Genomic DNA, 20947 nt, shown 5'->3' with positions numbered 1-20947 from the left:
TCGGGGGTTCTCTCCCTCGGGGGTTCTCTCCCTCGGGGGTTCTCTCCAATAGTTTACCTAATGCTGATGTGAGACTCGCTGGTCTATAATTTGCTGATTGGTCTCTACCACCCTTGAAATGTGGAACCATTTGGCTATCCTCCAATCCTCTGACAGCTCCTTTGTGGCCAGACAGGAATTGGAAATTTGGGTCAGAGCCCCTCTAATTTCCTACAACACATCTGGACTGGGGATTTGTTCACTTGTAAGCCTGCTGGAGCCTCCAGTACCTACTTATTCCTTACATCAAACTGCTCAAGAATGACAATCCCTCTTCCTGAATTCTGTACCTATGTCATCATCCTCCAAAACGAAGACCGATGTGAGGTGCTTGTTTAACACCCTACCAGTGTTCACTGGTTTCCAACACGTGTTGCCCTCCATGGACCATAATGGGCCCTAATCTTTACCTGGTTCTCCTCTTTCCATTGATATACTTCTAAAATAACAGGATGCTCTGTTTCCTTAGCTGCCAGTGTTTTTTTTTTCCATACCTGTTTTGCTCTTCTAATTGCTTTAAGTTCTACCCTGCACTTGGGCTTCTGTTGATGTCTTCACTTTTTATACCTGTTAAAAGCCTCTCCTGTACTACTTATCCATGTTGAGCACCACGCCCACACTTATTCCCTTCCTGCTACACCCCCCACCAAATCCCCGCACTCTGTTCTGCTGTAGATTTACCCAGGAATGCTTGATTTCATTCTACTTTGGCCCTTCCCCCAATCCAAATCTTTTCATTGCAGACCCAAATTCCTTTTATGTAAACTCATAATAACTATTGTGTTAAAACATGTATGTATCCTTGTCTTTAAAATCAAAACATGGATGCAATATGAAGAGGTCCTAAATTAATGCAAGGCCATCATTGGCCCATTTTGTTAGATGATTATGTAATTTTGGGAACCATGTGATTGAAAAGTCGACACATAATGCAGAATTCCCTGGTGATACCTGGTATGAGAAAGCAAAATTGAGTGTAATCTTTAACCCAGAGATGACCAGAATGTTTGATTGTAACTCCAACTCTCCATTCTTACTTTATTCTGAACATCTGTCTAAAGTAGCCTATCAATTCAGTGTGGTTCAAAAGAAAAGCACTATTTGCTCATGGCAAGCAGGTGATTGATAGTGTAATCTTAGTTTAGCAATGATGTCAATCTGTTGAGATTGATTTTAAAAATTGACTTGTATTCTGAGTGCATGTGCATTTTGTTCTTTTTCTATCTTGCCATAGGTTTGCATCACTTTTTGGCTAATGTATTCCAAGGCTCTTCCTCCCATTTAGGTGATGTTTTAGTTTGTTCACACACTCTCCCCATCTTAAAGTTTTCCTGATGACATTCGGTGCATTTCTTAGTTTTAGGTATGTGGAAATCCTGAATCCTCCTGGTTACTCCAAATGTAACTTGTCATTAACAAAATATTAGTTTCACTGTTCTGGTTTCATAATTTCCATTCAGATTCTGCTCCCAATAGTCAGTTCATAAGCCAAACACCATTCTTGTCCTCAATGTTCACTTAATCTTTGAAAGAACTTCAAGTCAGGCTTGATCTTGATGTGGATTTCTTCAAACCTGGTGAAAGATGTCTTCTTCAAAGCAAATTGTTCATTATAAAATAGATTTGCTGCTTCTCCATTAAAACCAGTCAACTGTTCAAAAAAAATGTGTTGTACATATGTGATACAGGGGTGACATTATTGGAGCAAAATTGTTAACTTTTTTTTTCAAGCCGAGTTGTATCACAGTTCAGTTGCCTGAGAGAGAACGCAAGTCGTTTCTTTTCCCTAGCAATTAGTGCCAAATTGAATTTAAAACCTCTATACTAACCAGAATTTTTAAACTTGCTTTGCAGAACAAGGAATACCTTGAAGAGAAGTTGTTAGCTCGTGCACCTACGATAGCTGAAAGATCAAAAAAGGTAATTTCGTTCTGAAGGAGTTATATCAAGCTCAATGCTGATTTTGTTTCTCTTGATAGTTGCTGAGTGTCTCCAGTATTTTCTGCTTTTATTTCAGATCTCCAGCATTTTGTTTTTGCTTTTCTGTTATTTGTTTTGATCCTTTTTCTGGTGGAGAAAAAGGAAATTAAAAAGAAAAATTATTTGCTCAATTGAAAGTTCCAGGAGGAGGAGTCCAAAGGATCTGCGATTAGTTTGAAACAGAAGTTTATGCATTTTGCTCTGTTTGGCTGAATGCTTCTTCAGCATCCAATGGTGTTAGAATGTACCTAATATTCCACTATTCCATTTTGTAACCAAAATAAGCTGGTGAAAATGTATGAAGTTGAAATACTGGAGGTGTGATGCAGGATGTTCTAAGATGTTTTTCCTTTGTAGAACATTTGGAGGTATAATTTCATGGGCCATTTTCTTGTCAAATAATCCCTTTTACTCCACAATCACCCATGCTTGGTCTTTCCACTCTTAACTATTTCAAGATTCTTCAAATTACACATTCCCTCAAGTTATACTAGCTGAGTACTACATCACAATGAAATCTCTTTCAATCAATTTTTTTGGCTATCAATAGCTTCCATCCCAGTGTTGGCTGCACTTAGTCTTCCTTCATAGCTCAGAACTCTTGATTATCCTCTCTGAGAACACAATTTTTCTAAAGCTGTCTTTAGAATAATTAGCTTTTCTTTCTTGGCATAAAATTCTTAAGGAATCTAATTCTCTCAAGTCCAAAACCATGCTGTTCCATATCTGTGGGATCTTCTATTCTAATACTTCCTTCACAGTAAAGGACAGGCTACAAGGAAAAGCTTATTGTCACGTTAGTGACCCCCCTCTCATCTATAGAATTCATTATTGAAATACAGACTGCCTTACTGGTGTCTTAACAATTATAACCAAAGGAGTGTTTCTCTTCAGATCCATTTGACCTTAAAAGGTAGATTCGAAGATCAAGTTTAATAAGCTGTTTCAAATATTAAAGCCACCAGTTTTAAAAGCATTTTTGTTTCTCCTTTGTTTGGCATGGGATGCCACAAAATAACTTTGAATTTGCAATATCCTTACTAATTTAAATGAAGTAATGTGTACCCTTCAAACATCTCCTTTCTAGTAAGGCGAACGCCAGTTCTGTTGTAAATTGTCTGATCTCCTTAATATTGCAGTAGTTATTGACTTTGCTTCACCTCTATCCTTCATGTAGTGAAAGTTATACATCCGAATGCAAAATTCTGTTTGCAGCTTAGCATAAACTATAATGGTTCCTTTACAGAGTATAAAACAAGACCTAAAAGATTTAACTTGGCAGAGACCTGAGTTTGATTCCAGCTTTGGGTGACTCGGTGGAGTTTGCATGTTCTACCTGTGTCTGCGTGGGCTTCCTCTGGGTGCTCCAGTTACCTCCCATAGGCCAAAGATGTGCAGGTTAGGTAGATTAGCCATGGGAAATGCAGGGTAACCTGGATAGGCTAAGGGGTGAGTCTTGGTGGGCTACTCTTTGGAGAGGTGATATGAACTCAGTGGACAGAATAGCATGCTTCTGCATTGTAGGGATCCTATAACAGCCAGTCTTTGAAATCTGTGCGGGCTCCTTAGATAGCTAACTAGTTAATCTTACAGACTCATGGCATAGTTCCAGGTTACATGGAGGCCAGTCAGTCTGTCATGTCTATTTTGACTCTTCAAAGGAGGTGTTCACCGAATGTCACTCTCCCACCTTCTTTATAGCCTTGCATATACTTCCTTTCTCAGATAAATCAACTCCATTCTTACACCCACCTCTCTGCATTTTTTTTCTCCTTCAGTTTTTATCGAATTTCCATTTTGAAAGTTATCACTGCCTATTTCCACCATCCTAACCACTCATTCAGTTTATAGAAAAAGTTTTTACTTCTGTTGCTACTGGTCCTTTGGCAAATCACTTTAAATCAGTGACTCCAGCTTGTTGATCCTTAAACCATTGGAAAAAGGTTGCTCTTTAAAGTTATAAAGAGAAGACAGTAAGTAAACACATTAAGCTGCAGAGATAATGGATGTGATCTCTGAACATTTCCTAGATTCTGGAATGGTTGCAGCAAATTAGAAGTTACCAAATGTAATACCCTCCTTCAAGAAAGAGGAGTAAGAAAAAACGGGAGCTACATTGTTCTCATCAAGTACAGGAGGCTATTATTAAAGAAGTCTTAAGAATGCACTTGTAAAGCATAGCATAAGGTAAAGCAAGCATGGTTTTATGAAAACAAAGTTGTGTTTGAAAAATGTGGTTTGGCCCACAACTTGAGCACTGCTGAGAAAAGAAACATTTTGTCAAAGCTTTTTGACTTGCATTCATCTGGTATTTCTTGCAAATTGCTCTATGTGGAGGGAAAACATTATGCTCTGAGAGGTGAGTGCTAATTGGATGGCAACAGTCATGTAGAATGTACCAGTTTGATGATTGAAGGTTACCTGTTAAACTTTTTTTAAACATTTTAAATTGGGCATGCTGGTTCTGATTGGCCAAACCATGGTCATGAGAATTAAGCCAGAGGATTGCTGTCTCCTTTTTGTTGCTTTGAAATAGACTTAATATATGTGCATGTTCTTTTTGTCTACAAAGACCAAAGCCCTGTGTATTTGTATTCATCCAACATTATGTATAATTATGTGATTGGATAACATTTGCTAAATAATTCCAATTATGCCAACAATAAATTTGGGTTTATTAGTGTGGCTTATTTCTATGTACTGAAAGCTACATATCAACTACAACTGAATCAACAAAACAGATGACAGCTATCCTCTGGTCAAGGCACTGCTCTGAGAAATGAAACAGTCAACATTTCTGGTTTAAAGTTTAAACAAAGCTTGGCAGTTTGGCAGTCTAACTGGTGCATTCTCCATGGCAATGTATCCAACTGCAAACAGATCAACGCACTTCCTCTCATGTACTAAAAATGTTTTCCTTTTAATAGATATTTCTTACAAGTTGTCATTGAGCACAAGATGAAAAGCTTTGACAAGATGTCTAGCATGGTAGCTCAAAAGGGAACCAATAGTGTAGAGGGCAGTTTCCAAAGAGTATTTGAAAAGGTACCACATGCAATTAATAGGTGAAATAAGAGATTGTGAAGTTTGAAGTAGTATTAACCCAAAGGAAATGAGTTGAATAGAAAGTAAGATTAGACTTTAATCAGGCATTTTTATGTTGGGAGATTGAGACCTGCTTTGATTAGAGGGGCAGAGGATTTGGGATTGAGGATGTGTAGATTTACAAAGCAAAAGAATTTGGCATTGCAGGGCAACTAATTTGATAAATGTGCCCAGAGTGGGTTACGAAGCAACAGCCTACAAGCTGAAGCAGCAGCAATTAGGATCAAATGGGATACATAGCTCTGTATTTAATACACATTGCATTTGAAAGCTGTTCCACAATGCAGAGAATAAATAGAGATAATGACAGCATATTATTCCTGGGTACTTAATCTTTGTATAGTTTCAGAAAATCAAATTGGCAAAGGTAGCCATGAGGAAGAATTCATAGTGTATGGGGACAGATGCCTGGAACAACATGTTGTGGAACCAACTAGGGATCAGGCTGTTTTAGATCTGATGATATATAATGAAGTAGGTTTAATGAAATAATCTCAGTAAAAGATCTTTTCGGGAACAGTGATCATAACATGGTAGAATTTAACATTTGGTTTCAAAGGCGATAACTTGAGTTGGAAGCAACGGTGCTAAACTTGAAATAGGATTAATTACACAGATATGAGCAAAGTTGACTGCAAAGTTGATTGGGAGAGAAATTTAGCAGAAAAAAAAGGTTGAGTATCAAATGCACATGTTGAAGAAAATTGTTCATGAACCACAGCAAAAATATATCCGTGAGCAACAAGGACTCTAGGAAAGGGATAAAATGGCCATAATTAACCCAGGAATAGTATCAAATTGAAAGTAAAACAATTAGTGATAAACCAACAGATTGGGAAATTTCAATGACCAACAAAAGGTGACCAAGAAACAGTACGCAGAAAAATTAAACTTTGAGGACAAACTGGTCACACAAAATGGGTAGTCAGTTTGTTTAAACTTTAAACATCAAGCCTACTCCACTCATCAATGAGATGGCTGCTCTGATGGTCTTCAACTCCACTTTCTTGCCTTATTGCTATAACAATTAACTGCATAACTGATTAAAAATCTGTCTATCTAAGCTTGCAGTGTACTTAAAGACTTAGCCTCTACAGTCTTCTGTGGTAAAGAATTCCACAGAGTGACTACCTTTTTGAGAAGAAATTCCTCCTCAACTCTATCTTAAATGGCTGACCCTTTACTCTGAGATTTATACTTCCTAGTGCTAGATTCTCCCACAAAGGGAAACAACCCTTCCGCATTTACCCCTGTCAAGCCCCTTAAGAATCTTGTGATTCGAAACAATGTTCCCTTGCTTGTCTAAATTCCTATGAGCCTGCACCAAACTTAACGAACGTCTCCTCATAAGAAAATCCCTGCAGACTCAGAATTGACCTATTGAAATTTCTCTGACTGTCCCCAATGCCAGTCTATCACCTTTTGAGGGAACAAAAACCATTCTCACATTCTGCATGTAAGTCTGACCGGTGTATTTTATGCTTTTGCAAGACCTCCTATTTTTATACTCCATTCCTTTCATAAAGATCTAGTATTGTTCATCAAGCACCTTTTCTGCTAAACACGTTTCTTAATCCACCGTAGTCAATCTGCACTGAACCCTATTTATTAGTCTTATATAAGGTTAGTACAGGTGCTTCTGCCCCAAGTTTCTTCCCCTCAAACTGAATGCCAAATTCTACCGTATTTGGCCACTGTATTTTCTAGGGGGTCTTTTAGTCTGACATATTTGTAAAACCTGCCTCTTTACACATCGCCAGATCCAAAATAGCCTGATCTCTGGTTCGGCCTGCAACATGTCGTATACAGGATAATTTCCTAGAACATTCTATAAATTCTTCATCATGGTTATCACTGTCAACTTGATATTCTCAATTTACTTGAAATTTGAAATCTGCTGTGATTTAATGAACTACTTTTGTTTTGCGTATTCTCGTTATGTCATGATCTATTTTCTACCCTACAGTATGGTTACTGATAAGGGGCTATAGTCTATTCTCACCAGTGTTGTCTTGTTATTTCTTGCCTCCACCAATATGTAATCTGTATCATCTAATCAATATCATTTCTTACTATCATGCATATTCCATTTTCTGCTAACAAAGCTACCCTATCAACTTCTTGAAAAGTCAAATACCTACATATTTGGTTCCCAGCTTTGATCTCCATCTTCTGTTTCAGATCCATGTAACTGCTGTGCCTGTAGCTCCAGTGAGAAAACCTGTTTGGCAATTCTGAAGTTTATTATCAACATCTGTACGATGGCATGATTCACTCCTTCATACAAATTGTTCGTGTGTACTTTGTGTACAATTTTGGAATGAAGTTTAAACCTCTTGCCAGTAAAAGTGAAATAATCCAAGATGTATCACATCTTTAAGAAGGTGCGATCTTAACTGTTGCCTTTTTGTTTATGCTGATCAGGTGAGGAGGGTTCCAGGTTCTAGTGGTCGACTACACAAAACAGAAGATGGCGGCTGGGAATGGAGCGATGATGAGTTAGATGAAGAGAGTGAAGAGGGAAAGGCTGCAGTCTCTCAGTTGCGGGTAGGTCGTTAAGCCAAGAAAAACCAGCAACACAAATGGTTTCAGTATGCAATTTATCCAAACAAGCATGGGCTCAGAAAGAAAGAAAATCTCAGAAGCTCTTGAACTTGTATATATTACATGAGAGAGAACTGGAAGTAATCTCCTGTTTTTTTTTTTGTGCAAATGCCTTTTCTCTAGTAGAGTTATTTCTGCTTCACCAATCATTATTGCCAAAGGTGAACACCAGGCAAATCAGAAACATCAATGTTCCAAATGTTTATTTTTCTATTCACCGATTGTCTCTTCCTTGCTGTCTCTGTATTGTTGTAAAGCTGAATAAAACATTCAAGAGTTGCACAGTTGCCTCACAAGGCCTCCAACCTTAACATCCACCTTCTTCTCAAAGACATAACATTTGTTCTTGATGTAGGTTGACCACATCCAACTCTGCTTCACTACCAACTTTCAAACCTTCCACTCTCTACATCAGACTGTCAGATGATGGAAGAGCAAGTATTTCCTATAATTAAATACTAGTAAAACTACAGTTAATTTCTTTCTTGGCTATCGTAAACTACATTCCCTCACTCCTATTTCCACTATCCCTTAGTCTTGTACTAGGCTGAACAAACTGGTTGCAAACTCTGCATCTTGTTTTAGCCTGAATTAAGCTCTAGCACAACTACTTTCCATCACACAGACCTTCTGCTTCCAGTTCTGCAACATCACCCGTCTCCTTGTTGCTGAAACACTCATTCTTTTCCTACTTCCATTCTTTATTCCAACACACTCCAGCTGATCTTCTAACATACAATCTCCTTGAGATCATTCGACTTCTGCTGCCCAATTCCTAACTATAACCATCTCCTATGATTTATCTCAGTTCTTGCTGACCTGGTTTAAAATTCTCATCTTAATGTTTAAAATTGGCCTAACTGTGTAACCTTGTCTAGTCCTATCACTTTTTTCATGTGCTGTATTCCTCCAACTTTGGCACATTGTGCATCTCCTGTCTGCCATGCAATTGTCACTAAAGAAGATTATCTCAGTACAACGGGACTGAGGAGTGGCAGGTGGAGTTTAATTTGGGTAAATGTGAGATGTTGCATTTTGATAAGGCAAATCAGGGCAGGACTTGCACACTTAATGATTATTCAGCAACACTGCCCTAACTAAGGGGATGTGGGCACGAAGTTCCTTGAAAGTGGAGTTGCATATAGACAAGGTGGTGAAGAAGGTATTTGGCATGCTTGCCTTCATTGGTCAGTTCATTTAGTATAGGAGTTGGGATGTGGCGGCTGTACAGGACATTGATTAGGCTACTTTTGGAATACTGCAACAGTTCTAGTCTCCCTGCTATAGGAAAGATGTTGTGAAACTTGAAAGGGTTCAGAAAAGATTTACAAGAATGTTACCAGGGTGTGAGGGTTTGAGCTATAAGGAGAGGCTGGATAACTTCGGGCTTTTTTCCCTGGAGCCTTGGTGGCTGAGGGGGTGACCTTAGAAGTTTACAAAATCATGAGGTGAATAGCTAAGGTCTTTTCCCCAGGGTAGTGGAGTCCAAAATTTGAGGGCATAGGTCTAAGGTGAGAGGGGAACGATTTAAAAGGGACCTGAGGGGCAATGTTTTCATGCAGAGTGTAGTGTGCCTGGAACAAACTGCCAGAAGAAATGGTGGACGCAGGTATAATTACAACATATAAAAGGTATCAGATGGGTACGTGAATAGGAAGGGTTTAGAGGAGTATGGGCCAAATGCTGATGGGACCAGACCAGTTAGAATATCTGGTCGGGCGTGGACGAGTTGGAATGAAGAGACTGTTTTCGTGCTGTATAACTCTGACTCTTAGGTTGTGTCTTCAGAGGTATAGGACTAAATTCTTTTATCCGCTCGTGTACTAACCATTGGCCCAATTTTCGTCATGTTTATAGTTGTGTGAAAATTGATCTTCTAAAAGTTGATCCATAATTTTTGGATTTTTTTCGCAAGTAAGCTTTTTAAAAATAGCATAAAATTAGCATAGTCAGCCCGTCGGCGATAAGTATTTGGTCTTTATTGTTTATCATACGAAGTGATTTAGATAACCAGTCAAATGAGGGTGGTGTTACCTATTAGAGTCCCTGTATATAGATGGATACCAATCAGATAATGGCTAAAACTTATTTCTATTAGAGAAAATTATTATTTTAAGAGTCACCACCCATGCATTCCACGACTCCTGGGGACTTTTTAAAAATTTACTTTTCCAGCCATGGGATGCGGATGTTACTAGCTGGGCCAGCATTTGCTGTCTATCTCTAATTGTCCATGAGAAGATGGCAGTGGACTGCTGCCTTAAACTTTGCAGTCCATTTGGTATATGTATGCCCACAATGCAGTTGGAAGTGAGTTCCAGGATTTTGGCCTGGTATCATTGAAGAAATAGTGATAAGAGTTCCAAGTCGGCATGGTGAGTGGCTTGGTGGGAAACATGCAGGTGGTGGTGTTCACATATATCTGCCTTTTTCTGTCTACCATCTCGGAAGTAATGGATTTGAAAAGTGCTGTGGAAGTTGGTGAGTCAATGTGGTGCACCTTTATAGGAAGTAAAAACTACTGCCACCGTGCATCTGCGATGAAGGCAGAGAATGTGTGATAGCTGGGGGACTGATCAAACAGACTGCTTTGTTTCGGATGGTGTCGAACACTTGAGTGTTTTTGGCACTTGTAATGATCCCAGCTGATGTCCGTACTGAGCAGGTCAGATCCCAGACTGAAACCTGTTTTGATGGATCATATTTTGATTTTTATTTGGTTTTGACAAGCTGGTCCGTCAACACCAGGTTTGGTTTTAACAATAAAGTAGAAGTATGTTTCACGAAAGAAAGGATGAGGAAATGAAAATAAACCGAACCATTTTCATATAAAGCAATTTTAAAAATTTTGAAACACATGGAAAAATACAATTCCATTCATCTCAACAGCATCGAACTATAATACACAAAGACCAAAGAGAATTCCTTTCTCTATTCTATATAGTTTGCCATATCTGTCGCTTCAATTAAAAATGTGAATAGCCCTTCCTTGCAGCTTTCTGCAATGAAGCTTAGACTTTCTCAGCTTCAAATAGCCTTTTCGGGTTTTAACCAAACACTTCTGATCTGGAACTTTAAAATTAAGCTGAGGTAACCTGTTTGTTAACAGTTCTAAATTATCTCCTCTCCCCTTCTCTGGAGGAGTTGTTTTACATATCCAGCTTCAGCTAAGACTTCAAGCCTGCTAAACTGAAACCCAATAACTTTTTTCCCCAAGGTATGAACGTTTCCCCTAATCGAAATAAAAATACAGCCTCTGACCTTCTAAACTGAAAGCTAATGCACTTTACTTCATTTGCTTGTAAAGACTTTCTCAATGAAAACAAAATTCAATTGTGCAGGTATCACACTCACTTTCCTCTTTTTCAAAAAAATTTCCATGGCTACAGAAAAACCTGCTAGCTAATTATTCAACCCATTCAAAGACAGAATCTATTCTATGTGATATTCATTCAAATCCAAACTCTAAAATTAATGATGAAATATATACAAATCTCTTGTATCGCAAAATGCACCCATATATGACACCGAGGTGTCAGAATGTGAGTTACACTTGCAGAATTCCCAGCCTGTGACTAGCTCTTGTAACTCCAGTATGGCTGGTCTTGTTCAGTTTCAGGTCAATGGTAATACCATTGACTTTCTGAAGTGGTTGGGGGCGTTGGTTTGATTCTGACTTATTGGAAGAATGGTCATGGTCTGGCACTTGTGATGTTAATGTTGCTTGCCACCAATCAGGCCAGGACCGGATGGAGTACATTATGGCTGTTGACTGCTTTGTTATCTGAGAAGTCATGAATGATATTGTAAATTATGCAATTCGGAGGAAAGTTCCTGATATTATGTGAGAGGGAAGGTAATTTGTGAAGCAGCTGAAAATGTTTGAGCCTAGAACTTTATCCTGAACAACGTTTGCGGTTACACTGATATGAGCACCAGTTGGTTTGAATTAATAGTAGACTGGTTAATCATACCCTTTCATTATAAAAATGCCATGTGTCCCTTCCTACAGCAAAATAAACAACTTTGTGAAATGCAAGCTGCAAAATTTAAAATTTTTACCTATCGGCTTACCTAATCACTATAAGTTAGTTACAGGTTAAAGTGATGTAGCAGAGCAGTACATATACATTGTTTGTTGTAAACATTAAGAATGCAATCAAAAAAATGTGGTAAAGGACAGTTAAATTTTAAATCAAGCACAGGGAATGCTGGCAAAATTCAGCATCTCTGGCAGAAATTGTAGAGAGAGAAATAGTTAATGTTGCAAATTTAGTATGACTCTTCTGTTAGATTTTACTTTTCTCCGTCACATTCTGTCTAACAGAATCCATCCTTAGTTATCTCATGCTGTGCAATCTGAATTTTATAGAGAATGGTTTGTGTACATTCATGATCTCCATGTGTAAAACTACTGTTTTCAAATCTTTTCGTAGTGTATAAACATTGAAAAATTGACAACAAACCCGCTTTCATATTAACGTTGGGACCTAGTTTATGTCAGCTGCTTGTCATATTTTGTTAAATAGAGACACAACACAGCTGTACATTTCATAGTGACTGAGTATTCTCTCATCAAATTAATTTTCTACATTTTGTAAATCACGTTTACAATTACTTACCCAGATATTGCATTCATTAAGCAATAATGTCCTAAGATGTAGGAGATGAAGTAGGCCATTTTGTCCAGCAAGTCTGCTCCATGATCCAATGAGATCATAGCTGATCCAATAATTCTCAACCTTCCTTTCCTGCCTTATTCCCATCTCTATTGATTCACTTCCTGATTAAAAAAGTCTGTCTATCTTGGACTTCAATATATTGAACAACCCAGCCTTGGCATCCCCTCCAAGAGAATGCCTCCTCACCTCTGCCTTAAATGGATGACTCTTTACTCTGAGATTATGCTGTCTGGCCCTAGGTTCTCCCACGAAGGGAATCACCTTCTCCCCATGTAACCTGTCAAGCTTTCTAAGAATCCTGTATGGTTCAATAAGATCTCTTTCTTCCAATCAGTACTCATCCAACCTACTGAACATGTCCTGTTAAGAAAATCATTCTGTATGCAGGGACAACTCAGTGAAATCTTTCTGGACTGCCTCCGATGTTAATATATCTCTCCTTAGATAAGGGGACCAAATATTTATGGTATGGTGTGCCAATGCCTTGATTCGTGTCAACTAAACCTCCCTATTCCATTTCCTTTGAAATGCGGACAAGCGATCCATTTGCCTTCCATATTACCAACTGAAGTTATTTGCTAACTCTGTGATTTGTGCATAAAAACCTTCAAATCTTTGTGCTTCAGATTTCTGCAGTTTTTCCCCATTTAAGTAATATTCATATTTCCTATTTGACCTGCCAAAGTGCACAACCTCACATTTTCCCACGTTCTATTCCATAAACCAAGTTTTGCCCATTCATGTCTATACCTCAGTGTAAACTTATTGTGTCATCTTATTTCTCATCCCACCTATTTCCATGTCACTTGACGATACCACATCCACTTTCACCATCCAAGATATTAATATATGTTGTAACACCTGTGGCCCTCTACTAGTGAGTTATGGGTTGCTAGCCTGAAAATTCTTCCCTTATCCGCTATCTCTGTATTCTGTTAGTTGCGTAATGCTCTAAGTATTCCACCCCAATACCATAAGCTCGTGGTAGCTCATCACATGCCGTTTGGAAATCTAAATATGTTACATATTTGTTTTTTTTGTCACAGTTCAATGTATGCAAAATACTTGTTCTATTTTTGACAGGTCTTCAGGGCTGGAGAGGAACGTGGAATGGGAGTGAAAAGGTCTATTCGTAGATATTCATGTTGGCATGAACAACTTGTTGGGATTGGAAAGGAAGTCCTTTTTCAATCATGTTTGTTACTACTGCAAAGGATTCTAATAAATTTGTTAGGCCCAAATCCCCTCCATGAAGCCATGCTGGCTTTGACTCTGTATTTCTAAATACTCTGCAATTGCGTCCTTTATAATAGACTCTAGTATATCTCAATTACAGATGTTTAAGCTAACTGGCCTATATTTTTCTTTTTGACTAAAGGCTGTACGTAGGCAGTTTTCAAATCCTCAAGAACGTCTTTTAAATTTATTCACAGAATTTTGGTATCCATTTTTGGGCTAGCATCTATTGACATTGCCTCGTTGTCCTTGAGCTCTCAAACTGAATGCTAAGTTCTATCATGTTATGGTCACTGTTGGCAAGAGTATGTGCTTTAGTATCATTTGCTAAACCTGCGTCATTAGACATTACAAGATTCAAAATAGCCCAATCTCTGGTTGGATTCACAACGTATTGTTCCTGGACAACTTCCTGACTACATTCTGAATTCTTCCTGATGGCTCAGGCGGCATCAGAAACGTCGACTTTCCTGTTCCTCTGCTGCCTGAGCTGCTGTGTTCGTCCAGCTCCACGCTGTTGATTCTGACTCCAGCACCTGCAGTTCTTGCATCTCTTCCTGATGGCTACCCAGATCGCTCAATCTATGTGAAAATTAAAGTCACCCATAATTAATGTTTGAGTGCCTGATTGTTGTAATGCCCTCATTATGTCATGATTTATTGTACATCCTACTGAACAGCTACTTTTTAGGGGGCATGAAGACTGTCCTAGCAGTGTCATGTTCCTCTTGCTATTGCTCCCTCCAGCCACATGAATTTTACGTCATCTGATTAAAGATTTCTTGCCATTGTACTTGTTCTACTTTACACTAACAGAATCACCCCACCAACCTGCCTTCCTGCTTGTCCTTTGAAAAGTCACACATTTCTGAATGTTTAGTTCCCAACTTTGATCTCCTTGAAACAAAGTTTATAAGATCATTGCCCATTATTTATGCTCTTAATTCAATTATTTTGTTCCAAGTAATATATACATTTAAATAAAGAACTACTAATTTTGCTTGTATCATTTTATTTCCCATTTGACCCCAGTTTGCTGCTTCGTCTTATGCTTGTAGACTCTTGTCTCTTCTTGTCCCACTCGGGTATCATCAAACTAGTTGCCATGTAATGCCACCATATCCTTAAGCAGTCTTTCAGCAGGACTTCCTTTCCAGTCCTAACAATGTTCATGCCAACATGAAGATGGACAACTGGATCCCTCCCCTCCCATTCCATGTTCCTCTCCAGCACTAAGAACTTGTCCTTAGCTCTGGCAAAAACAGGACAAGTATTTTGCATACATTGATCTGTGACCAAAAGAACAGGGCTGAGATTTACTGCTCAAAATGAATGAGATAATATGAAATACATTTGTCTGCATTAAGCTACTTTTCTTTTTTTAAAGAGGAGATTTAAATGCATCTAAACAATTCACTGTTTAAAAACCATGATGCCGTGCAAAAGATGACTAGCATGGATTTGCAAACAATTTAAGTAAAAAAAGTCATCTGCTTTTGTCAATGTGAAGGTGTTAATGGTTTCCATTCTATACTGATGCAGTTAATTAGGCTGAAGGACGATCATCAACAAATCCCTGTTTGTTTTGCATTGGCTTTTGTGTTCAGTGGAACCAGACTGTTTTAGGCTAAAGTGTTATGAGCAGATTAGGAAACTGCCAATATTTTATTCCACCTGTTTTTTCCATTATATCTTGTCTACAATTTTTAACCCTGTGCCACAGTTCTTACCTGTGGATTATCGCTTGATGACATTCAATATCTGGTGTCTATTTGCATAATTCTTTGTAAATATAGCTGACGAAAGTTTACCTGCTGTTAACTTGATGTAATTTTCGGCTGTCTCAGTGCAGCTCCTTGTGAGCAAGGACACAAAGGTCAATGTTGCCTTCTACTGCTGCTGTAAATTCTGTAACTCTCGGATGGCAGATGAGATTATGTATTTGTGCCAAGAGTTCTACTCTAGTATTTTGTGGGGATTCCATCTGCTCTGGTAGTCATTTGATTCTTAGTTGTCAGATGACCTTTTTAACCTCCCGAAGACTGGAGCAGTGCTGTGGAATGTGGTCGAGAGCACTTGCGTTGAAGACGATTTTCAGTTGAGATTCTTATTAGAAGTGCTAACTGTCTCAGTTGTTGAGTGTCAGTCTATCTTAGCTCTATAGGATAGGTCTTTGGTTTGATGTTCATTTATTTGATTTGGTTTATTATTGTCACGTACCTATTATAGTGAAAAGTTTTTGTTTTGCATGCAGTACAAACAGATCACAACATACAAAGATCATAGAATGATTGAACAGAACAGGGAATACAGAATTACGCTGCAAAGTAGGTGCATGAAAAGCAAGATCAACATTAGATTTGAAATTTGAGGGGTATGGTTAGAAGTCTAATAACAGAAGGGAAGGAGCTGTTCTTGAACCTGCTTGGTGTTTGTGTCTTAGCTCTTTTATCTTTTGCCGGATGGAGGTTGGAAGAGATTATAACCAGGGTAGGAGGCGTCTTTGGCTGCCTTTCTGAGGCAGCAAGAAGTGTAGATGGAATCAATGGATGGAAGGTTGGCTTGTGTGCTAGACTGGGCTGTGTTCAGAACTCTGTGTAGTTTCTTGTGGTCCTGGGCAGGGTAGTTACTGTACCAAGCCATGATGTATCCAAAGCAAAGTCTATAGGCATTCTTAAGAATAAGAATGAATAAGCATTCATAAGAATGCTTTCTATGGTGCATCTCTAAACATTGGTGAGAGTACTTATGGAAATGTAAAATTTCCTTCGCCTCCTGAAGAAGAGTAGGCATTGTTGACCGTTGCATCAGTGTGGGTGGTCCAGGACAGATTGGTGACCGTCACACCCAGGAACTTAACTATCGATCATCTCCACCTCCACTCCATTGATGTAGATAGGGGCATGCCCTGCTTCTTCTTGATTCCTGAAATTGATGGTCAGCCCTTTAGTTTTGCTGACGTTGAGGGAGAGTTTGTTATCTTTACACAACGCCGCCAAATGGTCTATCTCTTTCCTGTAATCTGTCTCATCATTGTTTGATATCTGGCCTACAGTGGTGGTGTCACCAGCAACCTTGTAAATGGAGTTCAGATGGAACTTGGCCACGCAGTCATGCATGTAAACTGAGTATGGGAAGTGACCGAGTCTGCATCCTTGTGGGGTGCTGATGTTGAGGATTGTTGTGGAGGACTTAGGCAGTAGCTGTCTTGACTGCAGTGAAGAATCCATACATGCCATTGTTGTCGATGAATTGCTGGATTTCCTACGCTCTTTCCTCTGTTCTTTAGCTCATGGGGTTTTTTTTGTTAGACGTTGACCTTCATTTGCCTATAGACTTTGCTTTGGGTTTTGGTGGTGTTCAAGTTTAGAAATATATTGTGCTTGTACTTTAGCTTCCAGATCTCCTAGGCATTCTCGTCTTGATATTTCCTGGTGAAGAAACCTATAGTTTTCTTCCCTGTGCTGTTTTATAGTGGATTTAAGTGTCATTTGGATATTCTGGATGTTGCAGTTCCTGTTCATTCAGTGTCACTAGGCTTACTGAGAGTCAATGACTGAGGCTTCGATGAATCCCTTGTGGAATAAGAGGCGGTCAACTTGTCTACTTTTTAGAGTGAAATCAAATCCATAGAGTTGGCGTTCTTCTTCTGATTTCCCTTACCAGAGAAGGAATATGTGCTACCTTGTTCTTGGAGCTGATCTTGTCCCTATTGTGTTTGTTTCAGAGCAGCAAGGTCAGTGTCATTGTGCCAGAGGTACAGGACTGTGATGTCAGTGTGACATTCAAGTCTGCTGAGGTTGTTCGTGAAGATCCTGATTTTTCCAGATCCCGAACTGAGTACTGAGGGGTGGAAGATGCCTGTATGTAGGTTTTTTGTTAACGTGGGCTGACAGTACATATGGACTACTACATGGCATGCATTCCTTTGCCCAAAGTCAGGGATGGTCTAGACAAGTAGGGAACAGGCTCTGTTCCACAGAAAGACAAACGCACGTACATTGCTGCCACCCCCATTCCAACCTGCTATCTGAGGAACCCACAGCTTTGCTTGGGTTTGATGCGGATTGATTGATATGGAGCATTCTAACTCTCAATGCCGCAAGAGCAGGCTGTGTATTTCACAGCAGACCATTCAGACTTCTCCTGTGTTGAAGCTACCTTGATGTCAAAATTCAAGCTGTGAGTCTCCCTTCTGTTGCTGCTTTAGCTGGCTGAGTCTGCCCCTCTCCTCACTGCTCCTGAATCTGAAATTTCTCTCCGCTTCCTATTTGCTGAGAGGTTTTAAGTTACTTTGGGAAGAGGGATAAGATGGCAATCTTCTGGCTAAAATGCTCCAAAGGTCTCCACATTGGAAGGATCAAAAGTATGCAGCAGTCAAACGTTGGTGAGTACAAGCTGGGGCATGAAACTAGGAATGCTTTTCCTACTGCCCTTCTCCCTACACCTTAGAAAGGGGGGGAAAAAAGCCGTTGGCAACTAAAAAATCTCAAAAAGAACATAAAAATGCAGGAAGTGAACAGCATGTAATGTAGAAAAATGGTGATTTTTTTTTGGGTATAAGCCTTTAAGAGTTCAGTCATTTTAATCCTTTCTAAGATGCGATGTTAACACTACTTATTTAACCTAATACAATTGGCTTTTCTTGTATACGTCAGGTTTTGTAGTTATCCTGACATTGAATTGATTATCATGTTTGTGTATTTAATTCTTCATGTTTTTATCATCTTTCTCAACAGTCCCCCCGGGTGAAAGAGTCTACACAGGGTCCAGATGTGAGTTAAAGTATTTTTTCTTTGATTTTGAATATTCTGGCAAGAGTGTGATTATTTTGCATCACTAGCTGAAAATATGGTAATAAGCCTTTTGGATCTGATGCCTTCTTTGTGGTTATAATGTTTTCATAATGGTGTTGGAAGGATATCCAGGTTTTTAGCAAACGACAATGCAGAAACACCCAATCAATAGTGGTATGCCACTTTGAGAAGAATTTGGAAATGATGGTATCCTCACGACACTACTGGTTTTGTCTGTCTTTGTGCTACACAATAGAGGGTTGAGGAATGTTCTGTAGAAGTAAACTTGGTGAATTTCTGCAGTTACAGTGCAGCAATGCTGAAGGCAGTTCACGGGTTTGATGGCTGAGAAAGTCATTCAAACTAACTGCATTTTTTTGGTGTCTATTAATGTTTATTATTTGAAAGGAATTTAAAAAGTAGCTGACTTTTTTTAGGATGTGGTATTTAAGTCTGTTAATAGAAATGTAATTACAGATCTTTTTGAGAAAAAAATTTTGGGTGGTGAAGTTGACGTACTCTAATTGTCTCGTTTACAAATGCCAATTTAGCCCTTCAAACCTACTCCATTCTGAGCCTTCATATGCAACCTTCCTCCAGATTAAATAACACTGTTGTTTTCTCTGTTTTGATTCCTCTTCTCAGCAAGTAGGTGACTTGACTGAGTAGTTGCTGCCATGACTAGTCATTGTGAAAGCATATGAGCAGCCCATTATAGCTGCATGATTAGCCACCTCAGCAAGGTCTTTCAATATTGTAAAACCTCCATTTAAAATCTTGTTGATTTCATTTTCTGTAATATAGTTTGAAACAATGACCAAATATTAGAGTTTACATGATAAACATGAATACACACTGAACAATGTTGTTTAATCAGTGTGAAACTTGGCAGATATTAAGCTTGAGCTGCATAGTTCTTCCACGTGACTGTGCCTTGACTACTGCCATCTTTGGTTACCTGTGCTTAATATAGCCAATCAGAAGTGGTATGGAAAAATATCAAGGCTCATCTCCAGAGTCTGTCTGTCTGTTTTATGGGGGCATATTACAGACATTTTGGCACTTGTTTGCCAAGAGAAAATTTAGGTGACCTGATGAAAGTGTACAAGAGAGAAATTATAAAAGAATGATTAAATTGTAAGAGAAGATCAAAGACATAGATTAAAAGTAACTATGAAGAAAAAATGTAGAACTAATGCCAAAAATCAATGTGAAATGGAGCAAAAATTTGAATTGAATTAAATGGCAGTGGATGTAGTAGTGACAAATAGGTGAGAGACATTTTGTCTTTTTCATAGATGTTCCAAGATAGGCAATGACATTTTTCCTCCAAAAATGATTTTTTTTTCCAATGTTATTAGGAATACTGGAACAAAGAATCGGAACCGTTTGTATTCCTGGAATATTATTCTACTCAGCACTGTAGAAAGAGGAGAAACTGTATATGAGGGGCCTAGTTATCAATGCAGTAACAGTGAGATTTAATTGTTCAGGATCCCACTTCAGAAAAAGGTTCTGAAGGCCTGAAGAAAAGGGCATTCTGAAGAAGGGTCCCGACCCAGAATGTCAACTTTCCTGCTGCCTGGCCTGCTGTGTTCCTTCAGCACCACACTGTTATCTCTGACTCCAGCATCAGCAGTTCTTACTATCTCTTAGTTAATTGTTCAGTTGCTATGTATGTTATGTGCCATAATAGAGCATTCAGGCACTATTGTTCTGGCAATAACATGAGAACAATGACTAGGACATAGAACTACAGGGGCGAGGGAGAGGGGAAAGTCTTGCACGCGTACAACTACTAGATGTCTCAAATATAACAGCGTGGAGCTGGAGGAACACAGCAGGTCCGGCAGCATCAGAGGAGCAGAAAAGCTGACATTTCAGGTCTGGACCCTTCTTCAGAAATGGGGAGGGGGAAGGGAGCTGGGAAATAAATAGAGGGAGGAGTGGTGGGGCTGGGGAAGGTAGGTGGGATGGTGATAGATGAGTGCAGGTAGGGAGGGATGGGGATTGGTCAGTGGGATGGGTGAGGCGGGTAGGTGGGAGAGAAGATGGACAGGTTGTGTTAGGTCAAGGAGGAGGGGATGAGGGGGAGGATTGGACATGGGATGAGGCCAGGGGTGGAGAGATTTTAAAACTGGTGAATTCCATGTCTAGGCCATTGGGCTCTAGGCTCCTGAGGCGGAATATGAGGTGTTGCTCCTCCAGTTTGCAGGAGGGGTCATTGTGACACTGGAGGAGGCCCAGGTTGGCCATGTCACCCAGGGAGTGGGCGAGGGTATTTAAAATGGTTGGCCTCCGGAAGGTGGTGGTGTTTGTCACGTGCAGAGCGTAGATGTTCTACGAAACGGTCTCCGAGTCTACGCTTGGTGTCACCGATGTAGAGGAGGCCACATCGGGAGCAGCGGATACAGTAGAACAAGTTGACGGATGTACAGGTGAACCCCTGCCTGATATGAAAGTTTTTCTGTGGGCCTCAAGTAGAGTTCAGGAGCAAGAAATAGG

The 20947-nt window shown here is 39.4% G+C and overlaps 1 protein-coding gene across 1 annotated transcript in view; it reads left to right on the top strand.

Moving 5' to 3' along the window:
• Window positions 1-20947, top strand: part of LOC109915135 (oxidative stress responsive kinase 1) — a 173310-nt gene that overhangs the window by 125092 nt on the left and 27271 nt on the right. The window contains exons 10-12 of the mRNA XM_048596170.1: window positions 1894-1959; window positions 7549-7671; window positions 18386-18421. Of these exons, the coding sequence (XP_048452127.1) occupies window positions 1894-1959; window positions 7549-7671; window positions 18386-18421 (225 nt within the window). The remainder of the gene's footprint in view (window positions 1-1893; window positions 1960-7548; window positions 7672-18385; window positions 18422-20947) is intronic.

The sequence above is a fragment of the Rhincodon typus genome, chromosome 4 (genome assembly GCF_021869965.1).
Source record: "Rhincodon typus isolate 14 chromosome 4, sRhiTyp1.1, whole genome shotgun sequence".
Taxonomy (NCBI): domain Eukaryota; kingdom Metazoa; phylum Chordata; class Chondrichthyes; order Orectolobiformes; family Rhincodontidae; genus Rhincodon; species Rhincodon typus.
The sequence above is the reverse complement of the archived record's forward strand: the minus strand, read 5'-3'. Positions and strand labels throughout refer to the sequence as shown.